Genomic DNA, 18,679 nt, shown 5'->3' with positions numbered 1-18,679 from the left:
CAGATCATTCTTGCACCTCACTCCCAAGACGTGGAACACTCTTCCCACCCACCTGCGATAGACACAGGACCTACTCACCTTCAGGAGACACCTCAAGACTTGGCTGTTTGAGCAAGGGATTTGTAAAGCGCACTACTCACCCGTGAGGGTCTCAAGGTGCTGAGGAGGGGAGGCGGAGAAGGTGAGGGGTGGGAGGTGCTGCTGCTGCTCGAACAGCCAGGTCTTGAGAAGTTTCCTGAAGGTAAGGAGGTCTTTGGTCTGGCGAAGGTGGGTGGGAAGAGTGTTCCACGTTTTGGAAGCGAGGTGCGAAAATGATCTACCGCTGGTTGTAGTTCTGCGGACGCGTGGGATGGTTGCGAGGTTGGCGGAGTGGAGATGCCTGGTCGGGGTGTAGAAGGAGAGTCGTTTGTTAGGGTATTCTGGTCCAGTGTTGTGCAGTGCTTTGTGAGCGTAGGTGAGGAGTTTTGGTAGATGTAACAATCTATGCAGTATGTTTCTCTGTTTCTTCATTTAATAATGTGCATTATGCTGTTGACAGAGGTGAAGGTTACTGATGTGTAACACTTAATTTACAGCTTGAAATCCTGTTTATGCACATGCTAGGCATGCTCCTGCCATCTAAGGTTAGGATCGGAACATTACAAGTTGCCTTTCTTCGAAGCAGAACCTACAGTTTCAAGGTGACTTGTGAAATCCCCCCTGCAACCCTCGTCAAATATCCCCCACAACTCACAATGCACTAGGACACAGACTCCACCTCTGACTGTGTTTTCCCCTGTGGGTAAGTGAAAGTGTGAAGGTGGTAATTATGATGTCTGTGAGCATTAATGAAGGTCCAACGTGGGCCACCCTCAGCTCCCATCAAAAAGGTGGTTAAATTCACTGCATTACAATTAGCAAACGATTGCTAAATATCAGTAATGTTTGCTGTTTGCAGCACGCACTGCTGTGCATCACATGTTGTGCATAAATTGAAATGCTGCACCTGGTTCCCTAAAGCGGTGGCTGGTGAGCGGGAATGGAAGATATGTGTCTTTGTAGGCACAGAGTCTAATGTGCAGTCGACTTTGGAAGAACGCATTTGAATGCGTTTTACATCCCACCAGACAAGGCTAACTTTTGAATTAGTTTGCCAAGGGTCAGCTGTGTGAAACCAGCAAATAGTTGCTTTGATTTCACTGAAGGACTTTGTATGCTCAACACAGTACATAATGGCCCATTTAATACCTACAGAATGCAGTGCACTTTCTATGACTGACTCCAGTTCCAGAAAAATAAAGGAAAGGCAATAGATTGATTAAAATGAAAAGGACAGATGAGCCTTGGATGTGTTTACACACCATGGGGAATTAAAAAAACAGGATGAAATGTTATTAAATAATGTCATATGTCAACATAACATATATTTGTAGAATACGCTTACCTGTAGATGTAGTGTTTTGCCATATTTGGCTGCTTAATTTGCTAAAACACTGCAGGCATCAACGTATGAGTGCTTGTTTATCAGTTAAATAGATGCAGAAATATACCATTTTACAACTCCATATGTTCAAAATCAAAAAATAAGTAAGGATAAATACTGATAAGATGGCTAATAATAAATATGGATAAATACAGACGGAAACGTTAAGAAAATAAATACCATAAAACCGATCTCCATAGGACAACGTGATCTATGTACACCTGCAGAAGAGGTTCTTTAACTGAGTGATCCTGCAGCTCACTCACCCTACAAAGTGGAGCTGTTGCCACTAGGAAGGCAACTCTCCAGGACAGGACTTGCAACGAGTTTCGCTGATGGGGCCAAAAGGAGGCTCCAGAAGCCTATTAAAGACCATATTAAGATATCAAGCAGGGACTGGGGGCGATCTAGGATGGATTACCCTTTTAAGACCCTCCAAACAAGTTTTACCCCAGAAATGCTAAAGTTAGACTGCTGTTTCCTCTTTTTGTATCAAGGAATAAGTGTAATTTCTGAAGATATAACAGGTGGCAAATAATCTCCTGTATTGAGGCTGGTAAGGACTGCATATCACGCGGGGTACAGTAACCTACAAGGCGCTTCTATTTAGTGTAGTTGCACAGCATGTCCATAGACCATTGTATTTTCATGCCTGGTAAACATGTCTATTTCTGGCTTGCCTCTCTCAGTTGTGCATGTTTTATGACTCCTGATGAATAAGTCAGCAATGTCACTGACCACCCCTGGAGATGTTGCGCCAACATGGATACTCGATGATGCATCGCCCAATTCTAATATCCCAGGACCAGTTGGACAGTAGAGATAGGTGTTGTCAAGCAGTTTTGCACTTGAAGAAGTGGAGCCACATCCTACCAGTGTCCTATAGGCCAATCGGACAGTGCCCGAAGGTCTGGTCTGACAGGTCAGTGTGCGGGCCACATTTTGGCCGTTTGTGGGCCTGTTATATGGTCTGCTGGGATGCCCTTAACTGTTGATTTCCCTGATATTAAACACACATTGCCAGCAGCAAGGTCAAATCCATGCACTCTTCCTTACCTTGAAAAACACCTCTATAATGTGTCTTTACAAGTTAAAAAGTGCCACAGATTGCAAACATGGGCAACTTCTTTTAACTATCAAATTCACTAATGGAGGCTACTTTTGTTTTGGTGTGCCTGTCCCAGCCTGCACCTGCAGAGTCGTCATTCGGAAGTGATTGGAAGTAATGTGGCACCAGAACGCTCAGAGATCAAGGATCAGCCACAAAGTGTTGTCTTTTCAAAAAGGAGGAAATTCATAGAGTCCATTCCTTGTCCCCTCTATTGTGCCAGGACAACTTCTATGACACCTTTGAGAAGGAGTGTAAGGAAATGCCTCCTTGGCATGGTTGCCCCCTGACTTTTTGCCTTTGCTGATGCTATGTTTACAATTGAAAGTGTGCTGAGGCCTGCTAACCAGGCCCCAGCACCAGTGTTCTTTCCCTAACCTGTACTTTTGTATCCACAATTGGCAGACCCTGGCATCCAGATAAGTCCCTTGTAACTGGTACTTCTAGTACCAAGGGCCCTGATGCCAAGGAAGGTCTCTAAGGGCTGCAGCATGTCTTATGCCACCCTGGAGACCTCTCACTCAGCACAGACACACTGCTTGCCAGCTTGTGTGTGCTAGTGAGGACAAAACGAGTAAGTCGACATGGCACTCCCCTCAGGGTGCCATGCCAGCCTCTCACTGCCTATGCAGTATAGGTAAGACACCCCTCTAGCAGGCCTTACAGCCCTAAGGCAGGGTGCACTATACCATAGGTGAGGGTACCAGTGCATGAGCATGGTACCCCTACAGTGTCTAAACAAAACCTTAGACATTGTAAGTGCAGGGTAGCCATAAGAGTATATGGTCTGGGAGTCTGTCAAACACGAACTCCACAGCACCATAATGGCTACACTGAAAACTGGGAAGTTTGGTATCAAACTTCTCAGCACAATAAATGCACACTGATGCCAGTGTACATTTTATTGCAAAATACACCCCAGAGGGCACCTTAGAGGTGCCCCCTGAAACTTAACCGACTGTCTGTGTAGGCTGACTAGTTCCAGCAGCCTGCCACACTAGAGACATGTTGCTGGCCCCATGGGGAGAGTGCCTTTGTCACTGTGAGGCCAGTAACAAAGCCTGCACTGGGTGGAGATGCTAACACCTCCCCCAGGCAGGAGCTGTAACACCTGGCGGTGAGCCTCAAAGGCTCACCCCTTTGTCACAGCCCAGCAGGGCACTCCAGCTTAGTGGAGTTGCCCGCCCCCTCCGGCCACGGCCCCCACTTTTGGCGGCAAGGCTGGAGGGAACAAAGAAAGCAACAAGGAGGAGTCACTGGCCAGTCAGGACAGCCCCTAAGGTGTCCTGAGCTGAGGTGACTCTAACTTTTAGAAATCCTCCATCTTGCAGATGGAGGATTCCCCCAATAGGGTTAGGTTTGTGGCCCCCTCCCCTTGGGAGGAGGCACAAGGAGGGTGTACCCACCCTCAGGGCTAGTAGCCATTGGCTACTAACCCCCCAGACCTAAACACGCCCTTAAATTTAGTATTTAAGGGCTACCCTGAACCCTAGAAAATTAGATTCCTGCAACAACAAGAAGAAGGACTGCCTAGCTGAAAACTCCTGCAGAGGAAGACCAGAAGACAACAACTGCCTTGGCTCCAGAAACTCACCGGCCTGTCTCCTGCCTTCCAAAGAACTCTGCTCCAGCGACGCCTTCCAAAGGGACCAGCGACCTCTGAATCCTCTGAGGACTGCCCTGCTTCGACGACGACAAGAAACTCCCGAGGACAGCGGACCTGCTCCAAAAAGACTGCGACTTTGTTTCAAGAAGCAGCTTTAAAGAACCCTGCAACTCCCCGCAAGAAGCGTGAGACTTGCAACACTGCACCCGGCGACCCCGACTCGGCTGGTGGAGAACCAACACCCCAGGGAGGACCCCCGGACTACTCTACGACTGTGAGTACCAAAACCTGTCCCCCCTGACCCCCCACAGCGCCGCCTGCAGAGGGAATCCCGAGGCTTCCCCTGACCGCGACTCTCTGAAACCTAAGTCCCGACGCCTGGAAAAGACCCTGCACCCGCAGCCCCCAGGACCTGAAGGACCGGACTTTCACTGCAGAAGTGACCCCCAGGAGTCCCTCTCCCTTGCCCAAGTGGAGGTTTCCCTGAGGAAGCCCCCCCTTGCCTGCCTGCAGCGCTGAAGAGATCCCTTGATCTCTCATTGACTTACATTGCGAACCCGACGCTTGTTCTAACACTGCATCCGGCCGCCCCCGCGCCGCTGAGGGTGAAATTTCTGTGTGGGCTTGTGTCCCCCCCGGTGCCTACAAAACCCCCCTGGTCTGCCCTCCGAAGACGCGGGTACTTACCTGCAAGCAGACCGGAACCGGGGCACCCCCTTCTCTCCATTCTAGCCTATGCGTTTTGGGCACCACTTTGAACTCTGCACCTGACCGGCCCTGAGCTGCTGGTGTGGTGACTTTGGGGTTGCTCTGAACCCCCAACGGTGGGCTACCTTGGACCAAGAACTGAACCCTGTAAGTGTCTTACTTACCTGGTAAAACTAACAAAAACTTACCTCCCCCAGGAACTGTGACAATTGCACTGCGTCCACTTTTGAAATAGCTATTTGTCAATAACTTCAAAAGTATACATGCAATTGAAATTATTCAAAGTTCCTAATGTACTTACCTGCAATACCTTTCAAACAAGATATTACATGTTAAATTTGAACCTGTGGTTCTTAAAATAAACTAAGAAAATATATTTTTCTATAACAAAACCTATTGGCTGGATTTGTCTCTGAGTGTGTGTACCTCATTTATTGTCTATGTGTATGTACAACAAATGCTTAACACTACTCCTTGGATAAGCCTACTGCTCGACCACACTACCACAAAATAGAGCATTAGTATTATCTATTTTTACCACTATTTTCCCTCTAAGGGGAACCCTTGGACTCTGTGCATGCTATTCCTTACTTTGAAATAGCACATACAGAGCCAACTTCCTACATTGGTGGATCAGCGGTGGGGTACAAGACTTTGCATTTGCTGGACTACTCAGCCAATACCTGATCACACGACAAATTCCAAAATTGTCATTAGAAATTGATTTTTGCAATTTGAAAAGTTTTCTAAATTCTTAAAAGACCTGCTAGGGCCTTGTGTTAGATCCTGTTTAGCATTTCTTTTAGAGTTTAAAAGTTTGTAAAAGTTTGAATTAGATTCTAGAACCAGTTTTAGATTCTTAAAAAGTATTCCAACTTTTAGAAGCAAAATGTCTAGCACAGATGTGACTGTGGTGGAACTCGACACCACACCTTACCTCCATCTACAGATGAGAGAGCTAAGGTCACTCTGTAAACTAAAGAAAATAGCAATGGGCCCCAAACCTACCAAAATACAGCTCCAGGAGCTGTTGGCAGAGTTTGAAAAGGCCAACCCCTCTGAGGATGGCAACTCAGAGGATGAAGATAGTGACTTGGAGGGAAATTCCCCCCCTCCAGTCCTACTTAGGGAGAGCAGGGCTTCTCAAGCCCTGACTCCACAAATAATAGTCAGAGATGCTGGTTCCCTCACAGGAGGGACCAACAACTCTGAAATCACTGAGGATAACCCCAGTGAAGAGGACATCCAGTTAGCCAGGATGGCCAAAAGATTGGCTTTGGAAAGACAGATCCTAGCCATAGAGAGGGAAAGACAAGAGATGGGCCTAGGACCCATCAATGGTGGCAGCAACATAAATAGGGTCAGAGATTCTCCTGACATGTTGAAAATCCCTAAAGGGATTGTAACTAAATATGAAGATGGTGATGACATCACCAAATGGTTCACAGCTTTTGAGAGGGCTTGTGTAACCAGAAAAGTGAACAAATCTCACTGGGGTGCTCTCCTTTGGGAAATGTTCACAGGAAAGTGTAGGGATAGACTCCTCACACTCTCTGGAAAAGATGCAGAATCTTATGACCTCATGAAGGGTACCCTGATTGAGGGCTTTGGATTCTCCACTGAGGAGTATAGGATTAGATTCAGGGGGGCTCAAAAATCCTCGAGCCAGACCTGGGTTGACTTTGTAGACTACTGAGTAAAAACACTAGATGGTTGGATTCAAGGCAGTGGTGTAAGTAATTATGATGGGCTGTACAATTTATTTGTGAAAGAACACCTGTTAAGTAATTGTTTCAATGATAAACTGCATCAGCATCTGGTAGACCTAGGACCAATTTCTCCCCAAGAATTGGGAAAGAAGGCGGACCATTGGGTCAAGACAAGGGTGTCCAAAACTTCCACAGGGGGTGACCAAAAGAAAGGGGTCACAAAACCTCCCCAGGGGAAAGGTGGTGAGACAGCCAAAAATAAAAATAGTCAAGAGTCTTCTAAAGGCCCCCAAAAACCTGCACAGGAGGGTGGGCCCAGAGCCTCTTCACAAACCAATCCTGGGTACAAGGGTAAAAACTTTGATCCCAAAAAGGCCTGGTGTCGAAACTGTAGTCAGTCTGGACACCAAACTGGAGACAAGGCCTGTCCCAAGAAAAGTTCCACTCCAAACTCCAATCCAGGTAACACTGGAATGGCTAGTCTCCAAGTGGGATCAACAGTGTGCCCAGAGCAAATCAGGGTCCACACTGAAGCTACTCTAGTCTCTGAGGGTGGGGTGGATTTAGCCACACTAGCTGCCTGGCCTCCTAACATGCAAAAATACAGGCAGCAGCTCTTTATTAATGGGACAAGTGTAGAGGGCCTGAGGGATACAGGTGCCAGTGTCACCATGGTGACAGAGAAACTGGTTTCCCCTGGCCAATACCTGACTGGAAAAACTTATACAGTCACCAATGCTGACAATCAAACTAAAGCACATCCCATGGCAATGGTAACTTTAGAATGGGGAGGGGTCAATGGCCTGAAACAGGTGGTGGTCTCCTCAAACATCCCAGTAGACTGTCTGCTTGGAAATGACCTGGAGTCCTCAGCATGGGCTGAGGTAGAACTAAAAACCCATGCAGCCATGCTGGGTATCCCTGAACTGGTGTGTGTAAAAACAAGAGCACAATGCAAGGCACAGGGTGAAAAAGTAGAGCTGGAGTCTGGAAAAATGGCCCAGCCTACCAAGAGAAAAGGAAAGTCAGTTGGGAAACCAACTGCAACACAGTCAGAAAAAGAGAACCTCTCTTCTCAGGAAGAAGTTCTGCCCTATGAGGGAACTGAGCCTTTGGAGCTTGAACCTTATCAGGTTGAGCTCTTAGGCCCAGGGGGACCCTCAAGGGAGGAGCTGTGTAAGGGACAAGAAACCTGTCCCTCTCTTGAAGGCCTTAGGCAGCAAGCTGCTGAAGAGCCCAAGGGCAAGAAAAATGGAACACATAGGGTCTATTGGGAAGATGGACTCCTGTACACTGAGGCCAGAGACCCCAAACCTGGTGCCACTAGGAGAGTGGTAGTGCCTCAGTCGTTCAGAGAGTTTATTCTGACCTTAGCCCATGATATTCCCCTTGCTGGGCATTTGGGACAAACCAAGACGTGGGAGAGGTTAGTCAACCACTTCTACTGGCCCAATATGTCCCAGAAGGTTAAGGAGTTTTGCCTCTCCTGCCCCACCTGTCAATCCAGTGGTAAGACAGGTGGGCACCCAAAGGCCCCCCTCATTCCACTTCCAGTGGTGGGGGTCCCCTTTGAAAGAGTGGGTGTGGACATAGTTGGTCCACTGGAACCTCCCACAGCCTCAGGAAATATGTACATCCTAGTAGTAGTGGATCATGCTACTAGGTATCCTGAAGCTATTCCCCTTAGGTCGACTACTGCCCCTGCAGTAGCCAAGGCCCTCATTGGTATCTTTACCAGAGTGGGTTTCCCTAAGGAGGTGGTGTCTGACAGAGGTACCAACTTCATGTCAGCATACCTAAAACACATGTGGAATGAGTGTGGAGTGACTTACAAATTCACTACACCATATCATCCACAAACTAATGGCTTAGTTGAGAGATTCAACAAGACATTAAAAGGCATGATCATGGGGCGCCCAGAAAAACTCAAAAGGAGATGGGATGTCCTCTTGCCATGTCTGCTTTTTGCTTACAGAGAGGTGCCACAGAAGGGAGTAGGATTCTCAGCCTTTGAACTTCTGTTTGGCCACCCTGTAAGGGGACCACTTGCTCTTGTTAAAGAAGGCTGGGAGAGACCTCTCCATGAGCCTAAACAAGACATAGTGGACTATGTACTTGGCCTTTGCTCTAGAATGGCAGAGTACATGGAAAAGGCAACCAAAAACCTTGAGGCCAGCCAACAGCTCCAGAAGTTTTGGTATGACCAAAAGGCTGCACTGGTTGAGTTCCAACCAGGGCAGAAAGTCTGGGTTCTGGAGCCTGTGGCTCGCAGGGCACTCCAGGACAAATGGAGTGGCCCTTACCCAGTGCTAGAAAGGAAGAGTCAGGTCACCTACCTGGTGGACCTGGGCACAAGCAGGAGCCCCAAGAGGGTGATCCATGTGAACCGCCTTAAGCTCTTCCATGACAGGGCTGATGTGAATCTGTTGATGGTAACAGATGAGGATCAGGAGGCAGAGAGTGAACCTCTCCCTGATCTTCTGTCATCAGACCCAAAAGATGGCTCAGTAGATGGAGTGATCTACTCAGACACCCTCTCTGGCCAACAGCAAGCTGATTGTAGGAGAGTCCTACAACAGTTTCCTGAACTCTTCTCCCTAACCCCTGGTCAGACACACCTGTGTACCCATGATGTGGACACAGGAGACAGCATGCCTGTCAAAAACAAAATCTTTAGACAGTCTGACCATGTTAAGGAAAGCATTAAGGTGGAAGTCCACAAGATGCTGGAATTGGGAGTAATTGAGCGCTCTGACAGCCCCTGGGCTAGCCCAGTGGTCTTAGTCCCCAAACCTCACACCAAAGATGGAAAGAAAGAGATGAGGTTTTGTGTGGACTACAGAGGGCTCAATTCTGTCACCAAGACAGATGCTCATCCAATTCCTAGAGCTGATGAGCTCATAGATAAATTAGGTGCTGCCAAATTCTTAAGTACCTTTGACTTGACAGCAGGGTACTGGCAAATAAAAATGGCACCTGGAGCAAAAGAGAAAACAGCATTCTCCACACCTGATGGGCATTATCAGTTTCCTGTTATGCCCTTTGGTTTAAAGAATGCCCCTGCCACCTTCCAAAGGTTGGTGAATCAAGTCCTTGCTGGCTTGGAGTCCTTTAGCACAGCTTATCTTGATGATATTGCTGTCTTTAGCTCCACCTGGCAAGATCACCTGGTCCACCTGAAGAAGGTTTTGAAGGCTCTGCAATCTGCAGGCCTCTCTATCAAGGCATCCAAATGCCAGATAGGGCAGGGAACTGTGGTTTACTTGGGCCACCTTGTAGGTGGAGGCCAAGTTCAGCCACTCCAACCCAAGATCCAGACTATTCTGGACTGGGTAGCTCCAAAAACCCAGACTCAAGTCAGGGCATTCCTTGGCTTGACTGGGTATTACAGGAGGTTTGTGAAGGGATATGGATCCATTGTGACAGCCCTCACTGAACTCACCTCCAAGAAAATGCCCAAGAAAGTGAACTGGACTGTGGAATGCCAACAGGCCTTTGACACCCTGAAACAAGCAATGTGCTCAGCACCAGTTCTAAAAGCTCCAGATTATTCTAAGCAGTTCATTGTGCAGACAGATGCCTCTGAACATGGGATAGGGGCAGTTTTGTCCCAAACAAATGATGATGGCCTTGACCAGCCTGTTGCTTTCATTAGCAGGAGGTTACTCCCCAGGGAGCAGCGTTGGAGTGCCATTGAGAGGGAGGCCTTTGCTGTGGTTTGGTCCCTGAAGAAGCTGAGACCATACCTCTTTGGGACTCACTTCCTAGTTCAAACTGACCACAGACCTCTCAAATGGCTGATGCAAATGAAAGGTGAAAATCCTAAACTGTTGAGGTGGTCCATCTCCCTACAGGGAATGGACTTTATAGTGGAACACAGACCTGGGACTGCCCATGCCAATGCAGATGGCCTTTCCAGGTTCTTCAACTTAGAAAATGAAGACTCTCTTGGGAAAGGTTAGTCTCATCCTCTTTCGTTTGGGGGGGGGTTGTGAAAGGAAATGCCTCCTTGGCATGGTTGCCCCCTGACTTTTTGCCTTTGCTGATGCTATGTTTACAATTGAAAGTGTGCTGAGGCCTGCTAACCAGGCCCCAGCACCAGTGTTCTTTCCCTAACCTGTACTTTTGTATCCACAATTGGCAGACCCTGGCATCCAGATAAGTCCCTTGTAACTGGTACTTCTAGTACCAAGGGCCCTGATGCCAAGGAAGGTCTCTAAGGGCTGCAGCATGTCTTATGCCACCCTGGAGACCTCTCACTCAGCACAGACACACTGCTTGCCAGCTTGTGTGTGCTAGTGAGGACAAAACGAGTAAGTCGACATGGCACTCCCCTCAGGGTGCCATGCCAGCCTCTCACTGCCTATGCAGTATAGGTAAGACACCCCTCTAGCAGGCCTTACAGCCCTAAGGCAGGGTGCACTATACCATAGGTGAGGGTACCAGTGCATGAGCATGGTACCCCTACAGTGTCTAAACAAAACCTTAGACATTGTAAGTGCAGGGTAGCCATAAGAGTATATGGTCTGGGAGTCTGTCAAACACGAACTCCACAGCACCATAATGGCTACACTGAAAACTGGGAAGTTTGGTATCAAACTTCTCAGCACAATAAATGCACACTGATGCCAGTGTACATTTTATTGCAAAATACACCCCAGAGGGCACCTTAGAGGTGCCCCCTGAAACTTAACCGACTGTCTGTGTAGGCTGACTAGTTCCAGCAGCCTGCCACACTAGAGACATGTTGCTGGCCCCATGGGGAGAGTGCCTTTGTCACTCTGAGGCCAGTAACAAAGCCTGCACTGGGTGGAGATGCTAACACCTCCCCCAGGCAGGAGCTGTGACACCTGGCGGTGAGCCTCAAAGGCTCACCCCTTTGTCACAGCCCAGCAGGGCACTCCAGCTTGCTGGAGTTGCCCGCCCCCTCCGGCCACGGCCCCCACTTTTGGCGGCAAGGCTGGAGGGAACAAAGAAAGCAACAAGGAGGAGTCACTGGCCAGTCAGGACAGCCCCTAAGGTGTCCTGAGCTGAGGTGACTCTAACTTTTAGAAATCCTCCATCTTGCAGATGGAGGATTCCCCCAATAGGGTTAGGATTGTGACCCCCTCCCCTCGGGAGGAGGCACAAAGAGGGTGTACCCACCCTCAGGGCTAGTAGCCATTGGCTACTAACCCCCCAGACCTAAACACGCCCTTAAATTTAGTATTTAAGGGCTACCCTGAACCCTAGAAAATTAGATTCCTGCAAACTACAAGAAGAAGGACTGCCTAGCTGAAAACCCCTGCAGAGGAAGACCAGAAGACGACAACTGCCTTGGCTCCAGAAACTCACCGGCCTGTCTCCTGCCTTCCAAAGAACTCTGCTCCAGCGACGCCTTCCAAGGGACCAGCGACCTCTGAATCCTCTGAGGACTGCCCTGCTTCGACGACGACAAGAAACTCCCGAGGACAGCGGACCTGCTCCAAAAAGACTGCGACTTTGTTTCAAGAAGCAGCTTTAAAGAACCCTGCAACTCCCCGCAAGAAGCGTGAGACTTGCAACACTGCACCCGGCGACCCCGACTCGGCTGGTGGAGAACCAACACCCCAGGGAGGACCCCCGGACTACTCTACGACTGTGAGTACCAAAACCTGTTGTAAGGAAATGCCTCCTTGGCATGGTTGCCCCCTGACTTTTTGCCTTTGCTGATGCTATGTTTACAATTGAAAGTGTGCTGAGGCCTGCTAACCAGGCCCCAGCACCAGTGTTCTTTCCCTAACCTGTACTTTTGTATCCACAATTGGCAGACCCTGGCATCCAGATAAGTCCCTTGTAACTGGTACTTCTAGTACCAAGGGCCCTGATGCCAAGGAAGGTCTCTAAGGGCTGCAGCATGTCTTATGCCACCCTGGAGACCTCTCACTCAGCACAGACACACTGCTTGCCAGCTTGTGTGTGCTAGTGAGGACAAAACGAGTAAGTCGACATGGCACTCCCCTCAGGGTGCCATGCCAGCCTCTCACTGCCTATGCAGTATAGGTAAGACACCCCTCTAGCAGGCCTTACAGCCCTAAGGCAGGGTGCACTATACCATAGGTGAGGGTGCCAGTGCATGAGCATGGTACCCCTACAGTGTCTAAACAAAACCTTAGACATTGTAAGTGCAGGGTAGCCATAAGAGTATATGGTCTGGGAGTTTGTCAACCACGAACTCCACAGCACCATAATGGCTACACTGAAAACTGGGAAGTTTGGTATCAAACTTCTCAGCACAATAAATGCACACTGATGCCAGTGTACATTTTATTGTAAAATACACCCCAGAGGGCACCTTAGAGGTGCCCCCTGAAACTTAACCGACTATCTGTGTAGGCTGACTAGTTTTAGCAGCCTGCCACGAACCGAGACATGTTGCTGGCCCCATGGGGAGAGTGCCTTTGTCACTCTGAGGCCAGTAACAAAGCCTGCACTGGGTGGAGATGCTAACACCTACCCCAGGCAGGAATTGTCACACCTGGCGGTGAGCCTCAAAGGCTCACCTCCTTTGTGCCAACCCAGCAGGACACTCCAGCTAGTGGAGTTGCCCGCCCCCTCCGGCCAGGCCCCACTTTTGGCGGCAAAGCCGGAGAAAATAATGAGAAAAACAAGGAGGAGTCACTGGCCAGTCAGGACAGCCCCTAAGGTGTCCTGAGCTGAAGTGACTCTAACTTTTAGAAATCCTCCATCTTGCAGATGGAGGATTCCCCCAATAGGGTTAGGATTGTGACCCCCTCCCCTTGGGAGGAGGCACAAAGAGGGTGTACCCACCCTCAGGGCTAGTAGCCATTGGCTACTAACCCCCCAGACCTAAACACGCCCTTAAATTTAGTATTTAAGGGCTACCCTGAACCCTAGAAAATTAGATTCCTGCAACTACAAGAAGAAGGACTGCCTAGCTGAAAACCCCTGCAGAGGAAGACCAGAAGACGACAACTGCCTTGGCTCCAGAAACTCACCGGCCTGTCTCCTGCCTTCCAAAGATCCTGCTCCAGCGACGCCCTCCAAAGGGACCAGCGACCTCGACATCCTCTGAGGACTGCCCCTGCTTCGAAAAGACAAGAAACTCCCGAGGACAGCGGACCTGCTCCAAGAAAGGCTGCAACTTTGTTTCCAGCAGCCTTGAAAGAACCCTGCAAGCTCCCCGCAAGAAGCGTGAGACTTGCAACACTGCACCCGGCGACCCCGACTCGGCTGGTGGAGATCCAACACCTCAGGAGGGACCCCAGGACTACTCTGATACTGTGAGTACCAAAACCTGTCCACCCTGAGCCCCCCCAGCGCCGCCTGCAGAGGGAATCCCGAGGCTTCCCCTGACCGCGACTCTTTGAATCCAAAGTCCCGACGCCTGGGAGAGACCCTGCACCCGCAGCCCCCAGGACCTGAAGGACCGGACTTTCACTGGAGAAGTGACCCCCAGGAGTCCCTCTCCCTTGCCCAAGTGGAGGTTTCCCCGAGGAATCCCCCCCTTGCCTGTCTGCAGCGCTGAAGAGATCCCGAGATCTCTCATAGACTAACATTGCGAACCCGACGCCTGTTTCTACACTGCACCCGGCCGCCCCGCGCTGCTGAGGGTGAAATTTCTGTGTGGGCTTGTGCCCCCCCTGGTGCCCTACAAAACCCCCCTGGTCTGCCCTCCGAAGACGCGGGTACTTACCTGCAAGCAGACCGGAACCGGGGCACCCCCTTCTCTCCATTCTAGCCTATGTGTTTTGGGCACCACTTTGAACTCTGCACCTGACAGGCCCTGAGCTGCTGGTGTGGTGACTTTGGGGTTGCTCTGAACCCCCAACGGTGGGCTACCTTGGACCAAGAACTAAGCCCTGTAAGTGTCTTACTTACCTGGTTAACCTAACAAATACTTACCTCCCCTAGGAACTGTGAAAATTGCACTGTGTCCACTTTTAAAACAGCTATTTGTGAATAACTTGAAAAGTATACATGCAATTTTGATGATTTGAAGTTCCTAAAGTACTTACCTGCAATACCTTTCGAATGAGATATTACATGTAGAATTTGAACCTGTGGTTCTTAAAATAAACTAAGAAAAGATATTTTTCTATATAAAAACCTATTGGCTGGATTTGTCTCTGAGTGTGTGTACCTCATTTATTGTCTATGTGTATGTACAACAAATGCTTAACACTACTCCTTGGATAAGCCTACTGCTCGACCACACTACCACAAAATAGAGCATTAGTATTATCTATTTTTACCACTATTTTACCTCTAAGGGGAACCCTTGGACTCTGTGCATGCTATTCCTTACTTTGAAATAGCACCTAAAGAGCCAACTTCCTACACCTGTCCCCCCTGAGCCCCCACAGCGCCGCCTGCAGAGGGAATCCCGAGGCTTCCCCTGACCGCGACTCTCTGAAACCTAAGTCCCGACGCCTGGAAAAGACCCTGCACCCGCAGCCCCCAGGACCTGAAGGACCGGACTTTCACTGCAGAAGTGACCCCCAGGAGTCCCTCTCCCTTGCCCAAGTGGAGGTTTCCCCGAGGAAGCCCCCCCTTGCCTGCCTGCAGCGCTGAAGAGATCCCTTGATCTCTCATTGACTTACATTGCGAACCCGACGCTTGTTCTAACACTGCACCCGGCCGCCCCCGCGCCGCTGAGGGTGAAATTTCTGTGTGGGCTTGTGTCCCCCCCGGTGCCTACAAAACCCCCCTGGTCTGCCCTCCGAAGACGCGGGTACTTACCTGCAAGCAGACCGGAACCGGGGCACCCCCTTCTCTCCATTCTAGCCTATGCGTTTTGGGCACCACTTTGAACTCTGCACCTGACCGGCCCTGAGCTGCTGGTGTGGTGACTTTGGGGTTGCTCTGAACCCCCAACGGTGGGCTACCTTGGACCAAGAACTGAACCCTGTAAGTGTCTTACTTACCTGGTAAAACTAACAAAAACTTACCTCCCCCAGGAACTGTGAAAATTGCACTGTGTCCACTTTTGAAATAGCTATTTGTCAATAACTTGAAAAGTATACATGCAATTGAAATTATTCAAAGTTCCTAATGTACTTACCTGCAATACCTTTCAAACAAGATATTACATGTTAAATTTGAACCTGTGGTTCTTAAAATAAACTAAGAAAAGATATTTTTCTATAACAAAACCTATTGGCTGGATTTGTCTCTGAGTGTGTGTACCTCATTTATTGTCTATGTGTATGTACAACAAATGCTTAACACTACTCCTTGGATAAGCCTACTGCTCGACCACACTACCACAAAATAGAGCATTAGTATTATCTATTTTTACCACTATTTTACCTCTAAGGGGAACCCTTGGACTCTGTGCATGCTATTCCTTACTTTGAAATAGCACATACAGAGCCAACTTCCTACAAGGAGCGCTTGCACCGCCCCTAGCAAGAGCTTGTGGTCGCTGCTCATGTTGTGCTGAACGTCTAGCATGCAGGGAAGTGTGGCGCAGAATTTGAGGCGATGTCCCTGGGTGACGTGGGAGAGCTCCCAGAGGTCCATGGTTAGACCCTGTCGGTGAAGAAACTGTACACAACAGGTGCTGGTTAGTCGGGGAGGGAGGGAGCAAGAGAAGGCCAATGCTTGTTGGCGGCTGTTCATGTATCTTTCCTTTCAACCCTGTACAGCGCTCCACTGCCTGTGTCCAGGTTCGACATCTCCAAATATCACATACATGTATACAATCAAAGCACACACGTCTAACATGCTTACAGTCATTGCTGTTGGCTGCTCTATTAAGGAAGTTCTGGAAATGGATGAGGTTATGTTGTTGTCTGATGCGTTTCTTTACCTAGTCTAAAATGTTTTAAGGTAAACTGCAGTTTTCTAGATAAATTGATGTTGGTGATCCAGATAGGAATAGTTGGTGCTACATAGAGGTCATGCATGAATAAATACATGGATAACTCTTACCTGGGCATTTGCAATCTCTAGCCTTTGCTGCGTTGTAGAAGTGGGTAACTGGTGCCCATCCTTGTACCAGGTTATCAAAGGCTCCGGCACGGCATTGGACTCGCATTGCAAGATGACGGATTGTCCAAGACGAATGACCAGCACATCCTGTCGTTCTCCAGGTGGGTGTGCGATGTGCGGCGGAACTTGAGGGAACAAGACAGGCAGCCGTCAGTGACCAGACTCATGAATCTAACATGCCATGCGCGGATCCAGAAAACAAGGAGGACTTTACCCAGCACTTTAGGATTGACCACACTCTTAACTGAAAAACATATTCTGAAAGAGGTGGTGTTTTCAAACATTGCTTTCCTTCAGATGTTCAGAACATTGAAGTGCATCACCTGCCTGAAACAGAGGTGCTTTTTTCCTGTTGGGTTTTGCAAATAAAAAAACAATACAGGAGGGAGTCTTGGGATGTTGAGATGTCAAAGAATTGAAGAGTATTTTGTCTTTTGGAAAGCAATGGTTAAATGAAAAGAATATTATTTTGCATACTATATCCTGTCTCTTACACGTGCACTGTAAATAATGTTAACCTAATTAGGAGATATCAGCAAAGCACAAATTAAAAATCAGGACACTATGGGCCAGATTTAGGAAGGTCCTAGTGCCACCTTTTGCCACATTAGCGTAATTTTTTTGATGTGACGTCTTGAGATTCCACTGCCCCATTTCTAGCATAATTTTGAATGCCTGCCTAAGGCAGGCGTTAACACAAGGCTCCCGTTGTTTTCAATGGACCTCCTGTCACTTTGCAGGGTTAGCATCAATATTTTTGGAGCTAATCCTGCAAAGCGCCAAACTAGTGTCAACATTTATGATGCTAGTTGCCTATCGTGCGCCAATGTACAGCGTATTATAAATACGGCACACACATGGCGTTGCGGGGACGCAATGGGGAGCAAAAAAAGTGACGCATCATAAGATGATGCGTCACTTTTCATAAATTTGCTCCCTTATCTTTTGTGTTATTCTTTAAGTATCTCAGAAACTAACCTACACGTGCTCTGTAATTGCTCTCACCATAGTTAGAAAAGACCAACAAGAACACATTACAAATCAGTTTGTAGCCTGTGACCTGAAGACAATGTTCATGAATAACCTGCGTAAGCTGCGGCGCTTTCTGCAGTTCCGCCAGTGGGCACTTTGTGGCATGCACACGAGCTAACACAAAGGCATAAACCTCTTCTCTGGTCCCAGCCGTTCTACATATCAGGTCTCACAATGGACACTTGTTCTTTCCCGTGTCTATTAAACTGTATTTCCCGCACATTACCGGCCACTTCAGCTTGTTGGTCATAACTCGATTGTGAGTAAATTTGCCTGTGGAGCACTGAACACGCTGTAGGGCATGGTTCATGCTGAATAAGGCTGCAGATTAAATAGATACATAAATGTAAAATTGAGGATGTGATAGCTGTGGATGCATTAATGGCCCATTGTCTAGCAGTGAAGGAGATTTCTTTGGGAACTTCAGAGAGGATAGATATGTAACATATTAGACTTGTTACCAATACGCAAACGAGCCTCCGCAACTCGGCATTGTGCATGTGCTCAAACACACCACTTACCCAACACCTGCAGGTGGACCAGCTTCACAGCGGTCCCTGCTGCGTTGCTCGCCTCACACTTGTAGGTCCCTTCGTTAGAGAGTCTCAGCTCTGGTATCTGCAGGATTTGGCCACCTGGAACAACCAAAAGCATTAGCGTTCCCTCCAGATCCCAGCTTGTGTAGCTGCCTTTGACTTCCATCAGAAGCACTGACCATCTCTACCTAGGCTAGACGGGGACTGTCTGTCGTCAGTGCTGGTCCCTCTCAGATGTGAGCAGATGTACCTATCCTAGATGCTATCAGGAGCAGACATGTCTCTGGCCTCACTTAACCCTCTCTTCAGTGTAGCATGAGCGAAGCCAGAGCCCATCGCCATGGCCCACTAACTTTACTGAACCCACCACCCCGCCACTGGCCAGACACATCTCACTTCACTCCCCACCATCCTTATTCACCATCCACAATGCACAAGTGGAAGTGCTGTCAGGAAGTCTGCACGCTTTCCTCAAGTTCTACTTGTAAAGGACAGATGAGTGAGAGGGGATTCTTGCAAGAGTGGGTGGTGGATGTGCATGGC

General features: G+C 48.7%; 1 protein-coding gene across 2 annotated transcripts in view; it reads right to left on the bottom strand.

Annotated features, from left to right (window-relative positions):
* The window catches only part of HMCN2 (hemicentin 2), an 816,728-nt gene that overhangs the window by 204,888 nt on the left and 593,161 nt on the right, over positions 1 to 18,679 (bottom strand). For both annotated transcript variants that reach the window (XM_069237054.1, XM_069237056.1), the window contains 2 exons: positions 18,122 to 18,235; positions 16,509 to 16,693 (listed from right to left, as the gene is read on the bottom strand). In XM_069237054.1, the coding sequence (XP_069093155.1) occupies positions 16,509 to 16,693; positions 18,122 to 18,235 (299 nt within the window). The remainder of the gene's footprint in view (positions 1 to 16,508; positions 16,694 to 18,121; positions 18,236 to 18,679) is intronic.

Source organism: Pleurodeles waltl, chromosome 6, assembly GCF_031143425.1.
Source record: "Pleurodeles waltl isolate 20211129_DDA chromosome 6, aPleWal1.hap1.20221129, whole genome shotgun sequence".
Classification (NCBI taxonomy): domain Eukaryota; kingdom Metazoa; phylum Chordata; class Amphibia; order Caudata; family Salamandridae; genus Pleurodeles; species Pleurodeles waltl.
The sequence above is the reverse complement of the archived record's forward strand: the minus strand, read 5'-3'. Positions and strand labels throughout refer to the sequence as shown.